Source organism: Sylvia atricapilla, chromosome 19 (genome assembly GCF_009819655.1).
Source record: "Sylvia atricapilla isolate bSylAtr1 chromosome 19, bSylAtr1.pri, whole genome shotgun sequence".
In the NCBI taxonomy this organism is placed as follows: domain Eukaryota; kingdom Metazoa; phylum Chordata; class Aves; order Passeriformes; family Sylviidae; genus Sylvia; species Sylvia atricapilla.
The window spans coordinates 5,425,161-5,441,278 of record NC_089158.1 but is presented as its reverse complement, the minus strand read 5'-3'; the positions used below and the strand labels follow the sequence as shown (position 1 = coordinate 5,441,278).

At 58.0% G+C, this 16,118-nt stretch overlaps 3 protein-coding genes across 8 annotated transcripts; 1 reads left to right on the top strand and 2 right to left on the bottom strand.

Annotated features, from left to right (window-relative positions):
• The first annotated feature begins 454 nt into the window (after window positions 1-454).
• Window positions 455-6,869, top strand: CERCAM (cerebral endothelial cell adhesion molecule). 2 transcript variants are annotated; one of them, XM_066332648.1, is made up of 13 exons: window positions 455-656; window positions 2,264-2,374; window positions 2,568-2,685; window positions 2,765-2,899; window positions 2,986-3,190; window positions 3,264-3,383; window positions 3,501-3,577; window positions 3,760-3,866; window positions 3,971-4,103; window positions 4,280-4,407; window positions 4,484-4,687; window positions 5,582-5,818; window positions 6,482-6,869. In XM_066332648.1, the coding sequence occupies exons 1-12, from the start codon at window positions 472-474 to the stop codon at window positions 5,814-5,816; spliced, it is 1,758 nt and encodes a 585-aa protein (XP_066188745.1). In that variant the 5' UTR covers window positions 455-471; the 3' UTR covers window positions 5,817-5,818; window positions 6,482-6,869. The 2 variants fall into 2 exon arrangements, with proteins under 2 accessions (XP_066188745.1, XP_066188747.1); XM_066332650.1 differs by lacking the exon at window positions 455-656 and having other exon boundaries at window positions 1,975-2,384.
• Window positions 6,870-8,067: 1,198 nt separating this feature from the next.
• Window positions 8,068-10,746, bottom strand: PTRH1 (peptidyl-tRNA hydrolase 1 homolog). Of its 5 annotated transcripts, none has more exons than XM_066332645.1 (5): window positions 10,673-10,746; window positions 9,821-10,040; window positions 9,557-9,656; window positions 8,888-8,933; window positions 8,068-8,480 (listed from the first exon to the last, which is right to left on the bottom strand). In XM_066332645.1, exons 1-5 carry the CDS (start codon window positions 10,685-10,687, stop codon window positions 8,295-8,297), a joined length of 567 nt encoding a protein of 188 aa, XP_066188742.1. In that variant the 5' UTR covers window positions 10,688-10,746; the 3' UTR covers window positions 8,068-8,294. The 5 variants fall into 5 exon arrangements, with proteins under 5 accessions (XP_066188742.1, XP_066188740.1, XP_066188739.1 ...); XM_066332643.1 differs by having other exon boundaries at window positions 10,649-10,715; XM_066332642.1 differs by having other exon boundaries at window positions 10,622-10,708.
• A 530-nt stretch (window positions 10,747-11,276) lies between these two features.
• TOR2A (torsin family 2 member A) lies at window positions 11,277-15,885 on the bottom strand. Its single transcript, XM_066332641.1, has 5 exons — window positions 15,685-15,885; window positions 15,146-15,411; window positions 13,884-14,059; window positions 13,422-13,549; window positions 11,277-12,852 (listed from the first exon to the last, which is right to left on the bottom strand). Exons 1-5 carry the CDS (start codon window positions 15,836-15,838, stop codon window positions 12,608-12,610), a joined length of 969 nt encoding a protein of 322 aa, XP_066188738.1. The 5' UTR covers window positions 15,839-15,885; the 3' UTR covers window positions 11,277-12,607.
• Window positions 15,886-16,118: the final 233 nt, after the last annotated feature.

Below are 16,118 nucleotides of genomic sequence, written 5' to 3'. Positions count from 1 at the left end.
GACAGCCATGAGCCCACTCAGCCACCACTCGCCACACAAGCCCCTCTCAGCCACAAGCCTCTCTGGCCATGATCCCCTTGTCCATGAGCCCCCCTGGCGATGATCGCCCGGCAACCAGCGCCCTTGGCCACATTCCCCCAAACATAAGCCCCCCCCCCCATCCCATTGCCCACCCACCCACGCCGTGCAGGCACCGTGGGGACCCAAACTGTGTGCTGGCCAGGCGCACATGGGGATGCCCTGAAGCATCCTCCGGGAGGGCGTCCCGGGGTGTCCCCCGGTCTCTCGCCCCCCAGCCGTGGGTTATGCGGGGCTCTGCACCGATATCGACTCTATTTAAGGAAACCCGACCCAAACTGGCCCCCAGGGCTTGCGGCGGGGCCGGGCCGGGCCGGGCCGGGGGCGGGGGGCGGGGGGTGCGCTGAGCGCGGCGGGTCCCAGCCCGCCCCTTCCCCGCCCGCCGCCTCCGCCATGGGCGCCGCGGGACCGCTCTGCGCCCTCCTCCTGCTGCTGGGCACCGGCACCGGCACCGGCACCGGGCCAGCCCCACCGCGCCTGGTACTCGCCCTCCTGGCCCGGAACGCGCAGCACTCGCTGCCGCACTGCCTGGGAGCTCTGGAGCGCTTGGACTATCCCGCGGGCAGCATCGCCCTGTGGTGAGGGAGTGGGACCCCCGGGGGGAGCCGGGGCGCGGGGGGAGCGGGCATCCCGCGGTGCGGAGAGTAGCACGGATCCTAGGGGAGGAGAGGGCTGTGAGGGAATGGGCATCTCGGGGGGAGCCGGGAAGCTGGAGTCACAGGGACCGCGGGGATAACGGGGAGCCCCGGGAGAATGGGGGGAGTGGAGGGGAAGGAGGGTCCTGGGGAGTAAGGGGAATGTGAGGGGAATGGAGAGCCGAGGGTAGCAGAGACCCGAAGGACAATGCGGGGGGGAGCTAGGGAGAGTGGGGGAAGAGGGGACTCGGGGTGATCTTCGACTAACTGGGGCCTGGGTGAACAGAACAGATTCGAGGGAATGGGGTCCTGCGGGGGAATGGGGATCCTTAGGGGGCAGGAACCTTCGGGAGGAAGAGGGACCCCACTGATAGCAGTGCCTCCAGCGCAAAAATGTTAGGAGTGGCTCTGCCCCTTGTGTGGGACCCAGCAGGGAACCGGGACGGGCTCGGGCTGCCCCGCGGCGAAGGGGCAGGACCCCCATCTCTTCCCTGAGGAAGCTGTGGGGCTGATGAGGGAGGGGACCCCTGGGCACAAGGGGATTCTGCATCATCAGGGACAGACGCTGCCTTCCCCCTCCGTGCAGGGCTCACCCTCAGCCCCCCTTTCCCAAAGACACCCCCAAGCCCCCTTTACCGTGCTGAGTGAGGGTTGGCTGGAAAAGGAGTCTCCTGTCTCCTTGTTGCGCCACTGCCTGAGCTTGTCGGAAACTTTTCTGCAGCTGCTTTTGTGGGGGAGCTGAGGCGGGGGCTGGCGGGGGGATCCTGGCAGGGCTGGGGCAAGGGACAACTGCCTGCAGGGGAAGGGGAATCCTCTCCTTTACCCGCTGCACCCCCCGGGAACCCTGGCCGCAGGACCCTGCGTGGTGTTTCAAGAGCAGCCTGTGGAGCTGGGGGGACACAGATCCTGCATTGTCCCCTGAATCCGTCAAATCCCCATGATGTCAAGTGCCTGGGGGATGTCCCAGGGCGCTTTGACAGGTCGAGGGTGCCAAGGAGTCTGGGAACTTGGGGTTTGTCCCAGTGCAAGGTGGGCTCAGCTCTGTCTGTGCTGGGCTCCCTGTGAACATTGTTGTGAGGATGGGTGGGAGAATTGGGAATGATGATGGTGCCCGGTAAAGGGAATGTTCAGGAAGGGGGATTTTTTTGCTGCCTGTTGAGTCCTTTCCTGTCACTGCTGGAACAGTGGGATGCACAGGGGTACTGTGGGGTGCAGGGGGGCACGGGGACAAAGCAGCTATGCTACAATGCTCATGGTGGGCAGTCACGGGGCTGAGGTGAAAAGAACATGTCCAGGGCTGCCACTGGGCTGCAGGGATGAGGGGCGAGAGCTGTGAAACAGCCAAGCTGGCAGAGACACCGAGGAAGAAATTACCAGTTGGCTTTCTCCCTCCTGCCTGCACAGCCTTGGTTCCTTCAAATTACATGTTATGTTCCCAAACAAGTCTGTCACTGGCTCAGTCTTTTGGCCCCGTGAGCATTTCTGGTACTGGATGAGGTCCTGGTTGTCCCTTGAGGAGGACCACCAGAGGTTGATTCCCCTCATCCCAGGTGTGCAACAGACCACAACTTGGACAACACGACGGCAATGCTGCAGGAGTGGCTGGAGGCGGTGGGGAAGGACTATCACTCGGTGGCCTGGAAGGTGCAAGAGGAGCCCAGGTGAGGCTGGGTGAGTGGTGGGTGGGGCAGGTGTGGGCTGTGAGGGGCTCCTGGAGCAGTATCAACTCTCCCTGGCCGGGGACCAGGAGGAGCAAAGCCGAGTGGGGCTGACTCAGCCTGCCGGCACGAACAGCCTGCACCGAGTTAGTGTGTTCCCAGCGAGTGAGGTTAACCCTTGCCTCCCCCTGCCCAGCTCCTACCCTGATGAGCTTGGTCCCAAGCACTGGAGTGACAAACGCTATGAAAATGTGATGAAGTTGAAGCAGGAAGCTCTCACCTATGCCCGGGAGCAGCAGGCAGACTACATCCTGGTAAGGGGCTTGGGGCATTGGTGGGGTGGGAGCTGAGGCGGGCTTCTCCATGTCTCCAGAACCTGTGCTGTCTCCGCAGTTCATGGACACTGACAGCGTCCTGACCAACAACCAGACCCTCAAGTTTCTCATGGCACAGAACAAGTCAGTAGTGGCCCCCATGCTAGACTCACAGACCTACTACTCTAACTTCTGGTGTGGCATCACACCTCAGGTATGTCCCCGGAAAGCCCTGGAGAAGGGACACCCCCATGGCGGAGGAGCCCTCTGCCATGGAGGCATTGTGCCGGTGTCCCGCAGGGATACTATCGTCGGACAGCTGACTACTTCCCCACCAAGAACCGGCAGCGGGTGGGCTGCTTCCGTGTCCCCATGGTCTATGCCACCTTCCTGATCGACCTGCGGAAGGAGGAGACCTTGCAATTGGCTTTCTACCCGCCCCATCCCAACTACACCTGGGCCTTTGATGACATCATTGTCTTTGCCTACTCCTGCCAGGAGGCTGGTGAGGGTGATGGGGGTTTTGGGGGGTGCAGGGGTTTAGGGAAGCTGTGCTGCTCACCTGTCTCACCTGGCAGGTGTGGAGGTCCATGTGTGCAACCAGCACCACTTTGGTTACATCAATGTTCCTCTGAAGGCCCACCAGACACTGGAGGATGATCGTGCCAACTTTGTGCATCTCACACTGGAGGCCATGGGTGAGTGCTCACAGGTGGAGAGGTCCTGGAGACTTCCTGGTCCTGACAGGGCTGTTAGCCCCAGCTCCCAGCCAGGGGAATCTGGGCTTCACTGAAGAGTGTCTCCTCTCTCCACAGTGGATGGTCCCCCCATGCAGCGTTCCAGGCATATTTCTCTCCTGCCCAGACCACTCACAAAAATGGGCTTTGATGAAGTGAGTACCCAGTGGAGCCACTTGTGTTCCCCTGTCCTTCCCTATGGTTGCATCTATCTCTCTGACTGCATCCATCCATGGCAAAGCTCGTGCCCCTGTCCCCATCCTGCAGTAGCCGGGCAGGCTGTGTGTCCCCCATGACAACATGCCCCATTGTTGGGGCTTCTCCTCTTCCTCCCCAGATTTTCCTAATCAACCTGGTGCGGAGGCCAGACCGGCGGCAGCGAATGCTGGCATCCCTGCAGGAGCTGGAAATCATTCCACGGGTGGTGGATGCTGTGGATGGCAGGTGACCATGGGGGGACCACTCAGCCGGTCCTCTGGTATCACCCTGGGGAGGGCACAGGGGGTGTCTGGGGGGACACTTGACTGATGCAGCCCCTCGCCTTGCAGCACCCTCAACAGCAGTGACATCAAGGTGCTGGGTGTGGACCTGCTACCTGGGTACTATGATCCCTTCTCCGGCCGCACGCTCACCAAGGGCGAGGTTGGCTGCTTCCTCAGCCACTACAATATCTGGAAGGAGGTATGGCACCATAGCGGCCATGGGGTCCCTAAGGGCCACCAGCAGTGGGAAGGAACCCTGTGAGCATCACAGATATCTGTATGACCTGGGGAGAAGGGGTGTCCTGCAGGGTCAGTGGCCCCAGTGTGGCCCAGAGTGGTGCTGGGATAGGCTTGCACATCTGTCCCCTTCCCCAGATCGTGTCCCGGAGGTTGGAGCAGTCAGTGGTCTTCGAGGATGATGTGCGCTTCGAGGCTGCCTTCCCAGCACGGCTGCAGCAGCTGATGGAGGAGCTGGAGCAGGCACAGCAGGACTGGGACCTCATGTAGGTGCTGGGGCTAGGGGGATGTGGGGTGGGGGTCCCCAAGGCTGGCTCTCATGGTTCCCTGGCCACTCCACAGCTACCTGGGGAGGAAGCAGGTGAACAACGAGGATGAGGCACCTGTGAAAGGCGTGCGGAATCTGGTGGTGGCTGGGTACTCATACTGGACACTGGCCTATGCCATCTCCTACCATGGGGCACAGAAGCTGCTGGCCACCAAACCCCTCTCCAAAATGCTGCCAGTAGACGAGTATCTGCCCATCATGTATGACAAGCACCCCAAGTAAGGAGCGGGTTGTGCAGGAGGGAGCTGGCCTGGCCATGCCAGTGTGGGACAATCTGTTTCTTCTCTACTGTTACCACCTCACCCAGTTCCCCCCGTTGCAGGCGTTACTCATGCTGGAGGAAAACATCTGTAGCATGAGCTCATTCTCAGCCGGCTGCTGCCTGGCCACTGGCCGCTGGAAAATGACTGTCTGCCAGCATGGGATGGGGGAACAGGAATGGAGCTGGGGCTTGATGTGGGCCCTGCACAGGGTCTTGGCCCCGTGGCAAGGGGCAGGGAGCAGCCCCCTGTACCTTGGTGCTGGGAAGCTGTGTGGTCCCCTGCCCCTGCCTGGGGGTCTCAGCCCCAATTTGGAGCACTTTCATGCCCCTCTCTGGGGTGGGGGTCAGCAGTTAGGCTTTTTCTGGGGAGAGAGAGACAATTTAGGGGGTGAGTGAGCACGATGGGTAGGTGTCCTGGGAGAGAAGGGATTAGGAAACCCAGTGAGCAGGATGGAGAAACACAGGGATCAGGCATGTAAAAGGCAGGCTGGAGGTGGATGGAGGGACAGATTAGTGCTCTGGATGTGCACCAGGAAGCCCCCTGCTTGCAGGCATAACAGCACCAGGCAGCCCTGTCTCAGGGCCAGCTGGATGCTGTGGCAGAGACTCACTCTGTGCCAAGAGCCTGCCCCAGCTGGTTGGGAGTGACAGGTCCTGTCCTCTGTAATCCCTCCACGGTCCCTGCCCAGCCTTCGCCAGCTCAATGCCTGGTACCCCACATCACTCTCTATACTCTGCCCTGAATGGAGCCTTCCCTGGGTGGTTGGTATGGTTTTCCCAGTGCTTTTGCTCCTCTGTGCCATGCTCTGTAAGCCAGTTTCTCCTCCCGGGTCTGCTCCACTTTCTCCAGCGAGGATTACAAGCAGCACTTCTCCCCACGGGACTTGCTGGTGTTTTCGGCCCACCCCCTCCTGGTTTATCCTACTCACTATGCTGGGGACAGCAACTGGCTGAGTGACACCGAGACTTCCACCATCTGGGATGATGATGCCAAGAAGACTGACTGGGTTGGCTCACAGAAGACTCTGAGGGACTCACGGGGCAGTGCTGGCCACCTCCGCACCACAGCCCGTGATGAGCTCTGATGGTGAGTAAGGTCGTGAGCCCTGGCCACAGGGGACAGAGCAGCTGGGGAGCATCTCCCTGCAAGTGCCATGTTCAGATGTGTCCCACATGCCTAGCTTGTTTTTGTCATGGGGCAGCAGCTCTCCCTGTCAGAGTCAACGCATTGGGAAATAGGGACCAGACTGTTCAGGTGGGGAAAGGGGTGGAGGCACAGATGTCCCATGTAGGGCTGCACTGGGCTGGAGGGGACATGGGGACAGGGCCCTCCATTTGCCTGAGTTCATGCTGCTCCCTAGTCCCTCAGGTGAGGAAGGAAGAATGCTCCTTTGCTTGCTGCAAGTGTCTCCTCAATGCAGAAAGAACTGGGGCATCTCCCAGGTGAACATTTCACCCCCACTGCTTGCTCCCCTCAGAAGTGGGTCTCCTTGGGGCAGTGCATCTGTGGGGTGGTCATGCAGGCAGGCAGGCAACCGACACTGGCTCAGCCCCAGGGCAGCATAGACACGGTTAATGCTGGGTCAGACTTTCCCTGCCTGAGGTTGCTTGTCCTGGCAGCAGAACTGCTCTGGGAGCTGCCAGACTGGGGGAGGCTGCAAAACAGCCCTCCCACTGCCTCGGCTGCAGGCGTGAACACGTCGGGGCTGCTCCTGCTGTGACCACTAATGCCTGTGTCCATGCCTCCTAGGAATGAGGGATTGTGATCCAGCTGGGAGCACCGTGGGCAAGGACCTTACATTGCCTGCTCCCACTCAAGAGATGCAGCTGCCCTGGACAGAGCCCCACAGGGTTCTTTGAATCTGCATGTGACGAATCCACCCAAGGCAGGATTTGCCCCAGGAAAGCCTCTCCCTGCCAAGTGGAGAGGCCAGAGGAGCACTGTGCTCCATCTCTGCTGAGGACACATCTCCAGGACAGTCCCAAGCAATGCCAACTCTGCCATCTCCCGCCAGCATGGACTTTTGGGGAGAGGACTTTAGGTTTACATCCGTGGTGGCCTTCTGCCACTGACCGGGCTCGTCCCTTGTGCCATGCCTGGGTGGAAGCCCAGGGAGGATTAAAGCAGACTGAGCTGACGTGCTGGGTGCTGGCATTGCCCCAAGTTCCCAGGGCATTACCCCACTGGGGTCACCTCAGTGCTGCAGGGGCAAGGGTCTGGCAGTACCCCTAGCTGGGAACTTTGGGAATGAAATCTGTAAGGGGGACAGAGAGGGAAGGAGAGAGGTGGGGTGGGGAGGAAGATTGAGGCTTATGCTTGGGGTCTGGGTGGGTAAGGTGGGTGGCATCTTCACAGAGCTCAGCTCTCCATCGGGAATGGAGGTGAAGGAGCAGCAGGTGGATGTCTTGGTAGCAGACACCCACAGTGAGATGTGTGAGACTACCAAGTGATTCAGGAAAGCATCATTTGGGGCAGGTTGAACAGCTACAGCAGGGACCTCCTGAAGGAAAACAACCAGCTCCAGATCACACAGGACCTGAAGATCTGAGTGGATCTACTGGAGAACAGGAAGAAGGAGATGGCCCCCTGCCTATTCTACAAGTGCAGGGTCTCAGCCAGTATAGACATGGATGAGGAAGGGATAACAGGCTGGGGACACTTTTGCTTCCCAGCTTTTCTCCTGGTCCCAGGCAGCCTCAGTGCTTCAGGAGGAGCTCAGGAGCTGGGGATGGAGTAGAAGAAGGTCTGGTGCCAGCTGGAGGCAGAGGATGGAAATGGCAGCAACACTGTGGTATACATCAGCCAGTGAGTGTCCCAGTGCTTGTTCCAGTGCCTGCTGGGATGCAGGAGAGGAGGTGCCTTTGCTGGGTGTCTCAGTGTTTGTGGGATACAGAGCTGGGCAGGACATGCTGGCACAGCCCAGAACTCTGGGACACAGCAGTGGTGAGGACACATTGCCTCAGTCTGCCCTCTCCACCATGAGACCTACAACAAGTCTGTGGGAAGCCAGAATTCCTGCAGCTGTTGGAAACTCCACGGTTTTGGCCAAAATCACTGAGCTCAAAAACACTGTGAGGCCAGCCCTGAAACTTGCTGCAGCTCAGTGGGAGCAACATGCTATGAGATTCCAGGTTCTTTGTGCTTGCCAGTTTCTCAACAAAGCTGAAATGCCTTTGGATTCTACACGAGTAAGCTCCTCTTGCTCCCTATTTCTCACTTGGAGCCTCCCTCCAGACTCTGCTGGTCAAACAGGGATGGGAACGTGGAGTTGAGTTGCAGTGCCAAGGACAACCCAAGCTCAGCAGGTGGCACATGGAAGATAGGCAAGAGCAGGGCAGAATCAGGGTAAGAGTTTATTTAATTTCTGTGCCAAACTGAGGTATGGAGGCTCTGCAGGTATGCAAATGGGACACAAGCTGCCTGGATTGCTGTGGGGACGGAAGGAGGCTGCCCCAGTGCCCAGGAGGCTTCCCAGCTGGGCCAGCTCTGCTCCACAGCATGGTCACTCCGGAGAGCCCACAGCACCCTGTCCATCAGCCACAAGGGTCCCCGGAGGTTTGTGTCAGCCCCTGTCTCCTGGCTCTGTAGGCACTCGGGTCTGGATGTGCTCCAGCAGGCAGGTCACGGCCTGGGCCAGGATCTGCTCCAGCTTCTCCCGCTCTCCAGCACTGAACGGAGACAGGACATAGTTGGGCACTGTCACATGCCCCTCTGGCCGCCCGATGCCGATCCTGAGCCGGGTCATCTCCTGGGGAGAAAGGAAGAGAGCTGGGGGAGCTTTCCCTCAAGTGTTCAGACAGAGCTAGGCAAGGTGACAGTGCTGAGAGTGAGGCTGGGCAGCAAGGGAACAGCTCCTCATGTTTTCCAGGTGGTTTTGAGTGCTTGCTCCAAGAAACATAATTTTGGAAGAGGCTTTTGCTGGGCTGTGTGGAGATCCCAGGCTCCTGCCAGGCCTGGCAGAGCCACTCAAGCTAATTGTTTCCATATCCTCCATGGCGGCCAAACAGACAACAGCCCTCTGGGAAGGAGGGGAAGGAGAAAAGGGGGGAAGGGAGCAGGGCTTGTCTGAGGGGAATCAGAAAAATGGGAGTGGGGGAACGAGCCATGCATTGAGGGGGGTGCAGGATTGATACACTTCCAATGAGTCCTACTCACACTGGAGTGCAAAGCACTGATGCAGGATTGGACCCCGTTGTGTCCCCTTGGGAGAGAAAGAGAAAACCCACAGTTAAGTCTGTAAGACACCCCCTTGTATAGCCCTGGAGTCTCCTGCTGCAGGAACGTGGGAATGTGGTCCCAGCCAAGGAATGAAGTCCCTATGTCCTGGTTCTGCAGGAACATCCAGCCCTGGGGGCTCAGAGCAGTACACTGGGGGTTTCAGGGAAGCAGGGCTGGGACAGCACATTCTGTGTGTTGGCTCTTGCCGCAGCTGGTGCATGTGTGACTGAGCACTGGGGCCCAGCACCATACCTGCCCCATCCCGCAGTGGAAGCTTTCCTAAGTTAAATGTCTGCAGCCTGCCCCAGGGGCTGGCACTGGGCAGGCACTGTGGAGGCAGAGTGCTATAAAAAGCCCATGTGGTGCAGTCAATGGGCTGAATCCAGCCTATAGCCACTTCCAGGAGGCTGCCTGCCCTCCCTGCCAGGGCAGGAACTGGGAGGCTGCCCAAACAGCCAGCTGTTGCCTCTGCAATGGATCAAGCCCAGAAGAAAGAGCTGAAACATTGCAAGCCTGGTGGGATGGGGCCAAGAACAACCTATGAGTCTGTATGGGCACGTTAAAGCCTCAAACAAGCTCACAAAGAGAGCTGGGGCTACCCCATACCTTGCACTGCCTCCCAGCTTGATTGCCACCTTTCCCAGGGCCTTGTCCAGGTCATCGTGAACCAGGTAAATGTCTTCAGGGCCAAGGCTGTATATCTCAGCTTTGGAAACAGAAATACAACACAAGAAATGAGGGGGAGACAGACTTGCCAGGCCCTGACTCTACAGAGTGGGGCTGCAGTGAGCCGTGGAGGGCAAGAACATGGCAGGGCTGTCACAGGGGGCTGGCAGGACTAAAGGCTTTGGGGCTGACCCATCTGCTCACCAGCACTGGCAACGCTGAGCCCATTGAGGTTCATGAACCTCCGTGGCTTGAGCAGCACCAGCTCCAGGCCGTGGACTGTGGCCAGGGCCACATCAGCGCAGCACCGCTTGTCCGCTCGCCAGCTCTCAGCCACCGCCAGCTGCCGGGCCAGCCGGTCCAGCACCTCCATGCCCACACTGTGTCGTGTGCCCCACAGCCCGTAGTTGCCCAGGCCGGCCACCTGCGTGGCAAATGTCAACAGGGCTCTGACGGGTCACCATGAGGCCCCTGGCCCCTGCAGGGGCCTGATCCCCCCAGCATTTCCCAGACCTGCTCCCTCCATGCTGCCCACAGCTGGCTGGGTCCTCACGGTCTCGATCCCTAGAGCATTCCCTTCAGCCCATCTTCTCTCGGTGCATCCCTCACGGTCCTGATCGCGCCGGTGCTCTCCCATGACCTGATCGGCTCCGGCACTGCCCTCCAGCCCCGCTCCCTCTGCTCACCTCACAGTCCTGATCTACCCTGTTCTCCTCACAGACCCATTGCCCCGTTCCCCTGACAGTCTCGCTCCCTGCGCTCCCCTCACAGCCACATTGCCGTCACAGCCCCCACTGTCTCCCGATCCCCTCAGTCTCGCTCCCTGCGCTCCCCTCACAGCCCCACTGCCCCCCGTTCCCCTCACAGTCTCGCTCCCTGCGCTCCCCTCACAGCCCCCACTGCCCCCGCTCCCCTCACAGTCTCGCTCCCTGCGCTCCCCTCACAGCCCTCACTGCCCCCTTTCCCCTCACAGTCTCGCTGCCCCCGCTCCCCCCCCGCCCTCACCATGGCGCGCGGCCCCGCCCGCCCTACGAGCGCTCGCGCGCGCCCCGCCACCTCCGCCGCCAGCATCGCCCTCCTTGCCCGCGTGACGTCACGTCCGCGCGCCGCTCAACGTCCTCCTTACGTCGCCTCTCCCCCGCCGCCATCTTGGTGACGGGCAGCGCCGCCATCTTTCTAGCGGGCGGCGGGGCGGTGGCGGGGCGGTGTCGCTGCTGTGATGATGCTCCGCGGGCGGGCTTGTCCCAAAGGTGGTCGTGGGGAGGACGGTCGTGGTGAGACGAGTTAATCGGGCGTTACTGGGGGCAGCGGCCTAGAAACCCCTTCGAGCCGGGAGAAGCTCTACAGAGGGTCCCCGAGGGACTCTGAAGGAGCAGTGAATGCCCAGGACTGGGCCCCACGTTTCGTGTGTTTGTGCCTGTTCCGTCTCCGTTCACCTGCCGGCCCCTTGGGATACACGTGGATGGAGGAACACATCACTCCTCACCTTCACCAAACCACCCTTCAGCCCTGGGTGGGTCCTCACCCTGCCAGCAGGGCAGAGCTTTCTTCCAGGGCACTGACAGTTCCCCAGACCAGCAGCACATCACTGTGAAACTGCTCATCTTCCAAGTTCTTCCACACTAGCTGCAGTCAGGAATCCATGTAAAGACCTCAACTGTTTAATTCTTAAAAGATTTATTTTAAAATTAGAAATGCATCACATTTTTGGTAGAGGCAGAATTTTTGCCCGTCTTTGAGCCAGCTCTTGGGCAGCCTTGGGGTGGTGTCTAAAATCCCTAAAGCTCAGGGCCTGGAGCTGGAATGCTCCCAAGCACTGGCAGCTCATTGCTATACAGGGAACAAGCAGACCTTTGGAAGCTTTGCAAAGTGTCCCTACACCCATCCCTTAAGCAGGTTGTTCCTAGTGAGTGAGTGACTCTGGTTCCTCTGACCTCTTGTTCTGTAACAGCACAGAGGATATTAAAATCTGGGCAAAAGCCAGGCTGTACATCCCATACTTGGCAGTCTGGAGCAATGATCTTCTCTAACTTGTCCCCAGGTCCCCCACTGTGACACATCCCCAGAAGCTGATCAGGTGCTGGCCCAGCCAAAGCCTGCAAGGTCTGACCAGCAGGAGGATGTACAAGAGGCTCCACAGCTCATAGCACCAACTCTGCTGTATAAACCATCACTGAATAAAAGGAGTTTTCAAAACCATTGGCAGCACTGTGGGCTCCCCTGGAGGTAAGAGATAATTCATGGCTGGTAAAACAAGCAAGAAGTCTTTTGTTGTTGTTTTCTTGGTTTGCTACTGGGAAATCTTTTGCCCCTTTGGAAAAGATGGATGAAGGGGTTGTAGGGGAGGGAGCCTGGCTCATGGCAGATCCCGTGTTGCCCTCTCCCACATTATCCCTCTCACTTGGTGTTGAAGCTGGTCCCTACCAGCATCTGTTCACAGTGAAACTGGAATGTGAGTGGCTATAAAACTTCCTTGAAAAGAAAACTCTGTTGCCATGTTGAGGTGTTCACAGGAGTCAGCACCAGCATTCACATTGTGCCAGGGAGCTGAGGCACAGCTACGCTTAAAAAGGTTTTTTAAAAACTGTTAAAATGCTGTAAGGAAGAAATATTCTTCTGTGGGCTCAGAATCTTAAAGTATTGGGTATCAACAGCTGCCAGAAGTGGGGAGAGCTGCAGGTGGGTGCTGTTGAGAGGGTGAGAACCTCCCTGACACTGCAGAGCTTCTCAGCATCTTCCCCATGTCATCACAGATGTCTCAGGTGGTGGATTCCTTACCTGGCCAAGACTGAATCAGTAAAGTGCTTTAAATCACATAATTTGCACCTGGTCCTGCAGTTGCATCCTGCAGTGGAGTCCTTAGGGCTAGAGAGAGTTGAGCAGGAGAGCACTTGTGCTGTGGAGAGTGATACACCATTTCCACTGCTCATCCCACCAGCCCTGGGTGCTTTCTAGCTCCATATGGATTTGGAGAGAAGCCCTTGCCAGTGACTAGAAGAAAAAGCTGATGCGAGAGGCCACTGTTTTGCAGCCTGTTGATGAGAATAATTTCTCCTCTTCTGGGAAGTAGAGGATGCTGTCGGCCACTTCCTGGACCACACCTGGGCGTACCTCGAGGCCTTGCTGGACAAGCTCACTGATGACACACTGCTTTACGTGGTGGTGCTTCAGTGGGAGGAAAGGCACAACAAAGTCAATGAGATGTTCATTAATGATCCCAGATTTCCAGAAGCCACCTGCACAAGGAAAGGAAGAGAAGGTTTTACTTTCAGGGAGTCTCTGCAGTACCTGCAATTCAAAGAGCTGCTTTGTGTGAAATCAAAATACTCTGCTGAAGAGAGATCTTGCTGGTTTCGTACAAGGATAGGGTTGAACCCATCAGTTGTCACCTCCCCCCAAAACAGACTTATTCTCCAGGAATGGAGGGATTTAGCTTGTCTAGTCAGAATTTAGGCTCTGCTCCCTGCGCTAAGGGAAAAGCAAGGAGATCCAGGCAGGCAATGGGAATCAATATAACTCAGTGCTGTTCTGGTAAGTGTGCTGTGCTGTCTGCCAGCCCCCACCTGCAAATACACTTTTACTCCAAAGAACTTTGCTAAATATGGCAACAGGTCTGCTGGCTCAGAAGCTGGTTCCCTTGGCCATGAAAACATCAAGGGGATTGCAGTTCCAATCCCTCAAAACTCTCTTATCCCTTTCTGGTTGCCTGAGAGGTGGCAAGTGGTGTGGGTGGCTTCCTAGAACAGGCCTGGCTGCCTGTGCTGGGCTGTGGGGCTACAGGAGGAGCTCAGCTCCATGGACTCACTCTGAGGGTTTTCAAACACGGCCTTGGAGATGGCTGGCTCCAGGTCCTGCAAGCTGATCTCCTCCCGGTCCTTGCGGGCATGCCACAGAGCCAATGTCACATTGTTGATCTGCTCCCCTCCTGCATTGCTGCACAAGAATGAGAGGCTTATCCAGTGTGTACCCAGGAAAATGGTGTCTCAGGTGGCACCTGACACCCACCAGCCTGCAGAGTGCAAGCCAGCAGCTCCCAGCTGCCTGGCCCAAAATAACTCCTGTAGAGGCAGCCAAATAACATGCAGAGGAGGCTTTTTCCCACTCTCCAGATCTGTCTGTTCACAGTGAGATAGCATCTCTTGGCAGTTGTAGAGGCTCAAGGCTTGGAGAAGGAAAGGCAAAACAAGTGTGTGCCCTGAAGTAGATGTGACCTCTGCCCAAATGAGCAGCAGTGAGCTGGAAGGCCCCATGGAGAGGCCTGTCTCACCTGATGAAGATGAAGATGGCTTTGCGGTAGTTGGTCCCGTACACAACCCACGAGGGTCCCAGGAACGGGACAATCACATCAATCAGGCCTGGGTGCATCTTGTCCATCTCATCAAAGAGGAATGCTGACCGTCCACAGTTTGTCAAGTTCCCTTGGACCCAGCGCTTCAGGCTTTCCTAGGAAAAACACCCACTAAGCTGTAAGGCAGTGAGAGGGTGAGGAAGGCTCAAGCACACCAGAATAAAGGCTGAGGCAGGAGCTCAAGCAGAGCCAAAGGTCCTGAAAGAAGTGTGTCCCTGCACAGCACCACACACTTGGAGCTCAAAGACCCAGTACTGGGGAGGCCCCTTTATTCTGGGTTTCACACAATGGCTGTTTATCAGCTTTTTTAAGCCCATTGTAGGTCTTTTATTACAGATTTAAAGGAGGAGGCAGCATACTAAAGCTGGAGATTCAGACTCCTACAGTTCCCGGTGTTCTTCACATTCCCTGTTGTATCTACACAGTTCCCAGCTTCTTGCCAGCTCCTGTTCTTATGCAGAAAAAAGTGCCTGCACTGACCCAGAACAGCTCTTCATCATGGCTGAAGGTACTTCCCAGCCCACATAAAACCACTCACATTGCCTGGGAGCATGTGTAACTCCTAACTGAAGCACTTCAGCCAGGAAGGGATTTATTTTTCCAAAAGCATTTCCTCTAAGGACACAGTACAACAACTTCTCCAGACACACAGAAACTAAAGGTCCAGGTGTGCTGAATCCCCACTCTTCTGAGAATTTGGCATTTTGATTTCTTTCTCAGCTCTAAGAGACAGAATGGCACCATGGAGAGCCTGGAGCTGCTGTTAGGGAGCTGTGTGCTCTGTGAGGAGGGGATTACAAGTCTAGTGATATGCAGGTTTTTAAAGCCATCAGGCTGTTTGGAAAGCAATGGGAAAATTTTAGTGCCTTTCATCTAAGCCAAGCACTTTTGTTTATGCGTTCAAAGAGCTGTGTAAATATTTAAGAATGAGAACACGATCGGACAAGGACTGCTCTGGAGAGGACGAAAGCAGTAACTGAGTATATCACAGTTACTAGTGGATCCTTCAGCCAGTGTATGGAGCCACTCACTCAGCTGTGTTTGTCAGAAAGGGTAAAACAAAGAGCTTTTATTCCTACTGCACTTCGGGAAACAGCTTGAATGCATATGTCCTGAGGATCAAGACAGACATAGCCAAACCCCCCCCAAGTGAAGTGGCAGGGCTGAGCAGTGTCCCTTACCTTGTACTGTTCTATCAGCTCAGCGTGGGGGAAATGCACTATGGGGGAGAAGTGGTGAACATAGGGGCTCTGGAGCCCCCTCTGGAAGAGGTAGCGGATGAGCATGGAGCTCACGTAGGTTTTGCCTGTTCCTGTCGAGCCGTGGAAGGACATCACGAGGGGTTTCACTGGATTCGGGTTCTCCAGGAACTCCCTCAAGCCCTTTATCACCTGCTGCCTCACCAGGGGCTGCCCCACCAGATTCGTGGCCAAGTCAAACTCCAGACCTGAAACGAAGGGAAACCAGGACTTGGAGAACGCGGGCTGTCATGGCTCGTCCCGTCCCTGGGGCCGCCCCGCTGGGCCCCGGCATCCCCGGCTGCCGCACGGCCGAGAGACCCGGTTGCAAGGGACGCCCCGGGGAAGGCTCCCTGGAGACGCGCTCTCTCCCGGGATCCCCTCGCCTGCTGCTTCCCGGCCTCGGCGGCTGCGCGCCCTGCGCCCCCGACGGTCCCCCTGCCCCAGACCCCCTTCCCGGCCGGCCGCTCGCTCCCGCTGACCCCGCAGGTCGGGCGCGAAGCCGCACTCGCAGTCCGCCGAGAAGCCGCAGCGCAGCCCCCACAGGTCCCAGGTGGCGACGGGGCGGGCGGCGGCCGCCAGCAGCACCAGCAGGATCCGGACCGGCACCGGGGCTGGGGCCGCTCCGGGGGCCATGGCGGCCGCGGCTCCCACACCGCCCGCACTACAACTCCCAGCGTGCTCCGCGCGAAGGCGGGGCCAGGAGGGGCGGGGCCAAGTAGACGGGGCTATGGGATAGAGGCGCGGCCGTGAAGCAAGGGGGCGGGGCCTGGCCCGTACCGCCCCGCCCCCCACGTGGGTCGGGTCCCTATGCCCCCGTCTCCTCGTGCCTTGGGGACCCGGGACCCTCTCGCAGGGAACAACCTTCTGAAACTCAACAAGGGCAAATGCAGGGTCCTGCACCTGGGACCAGATG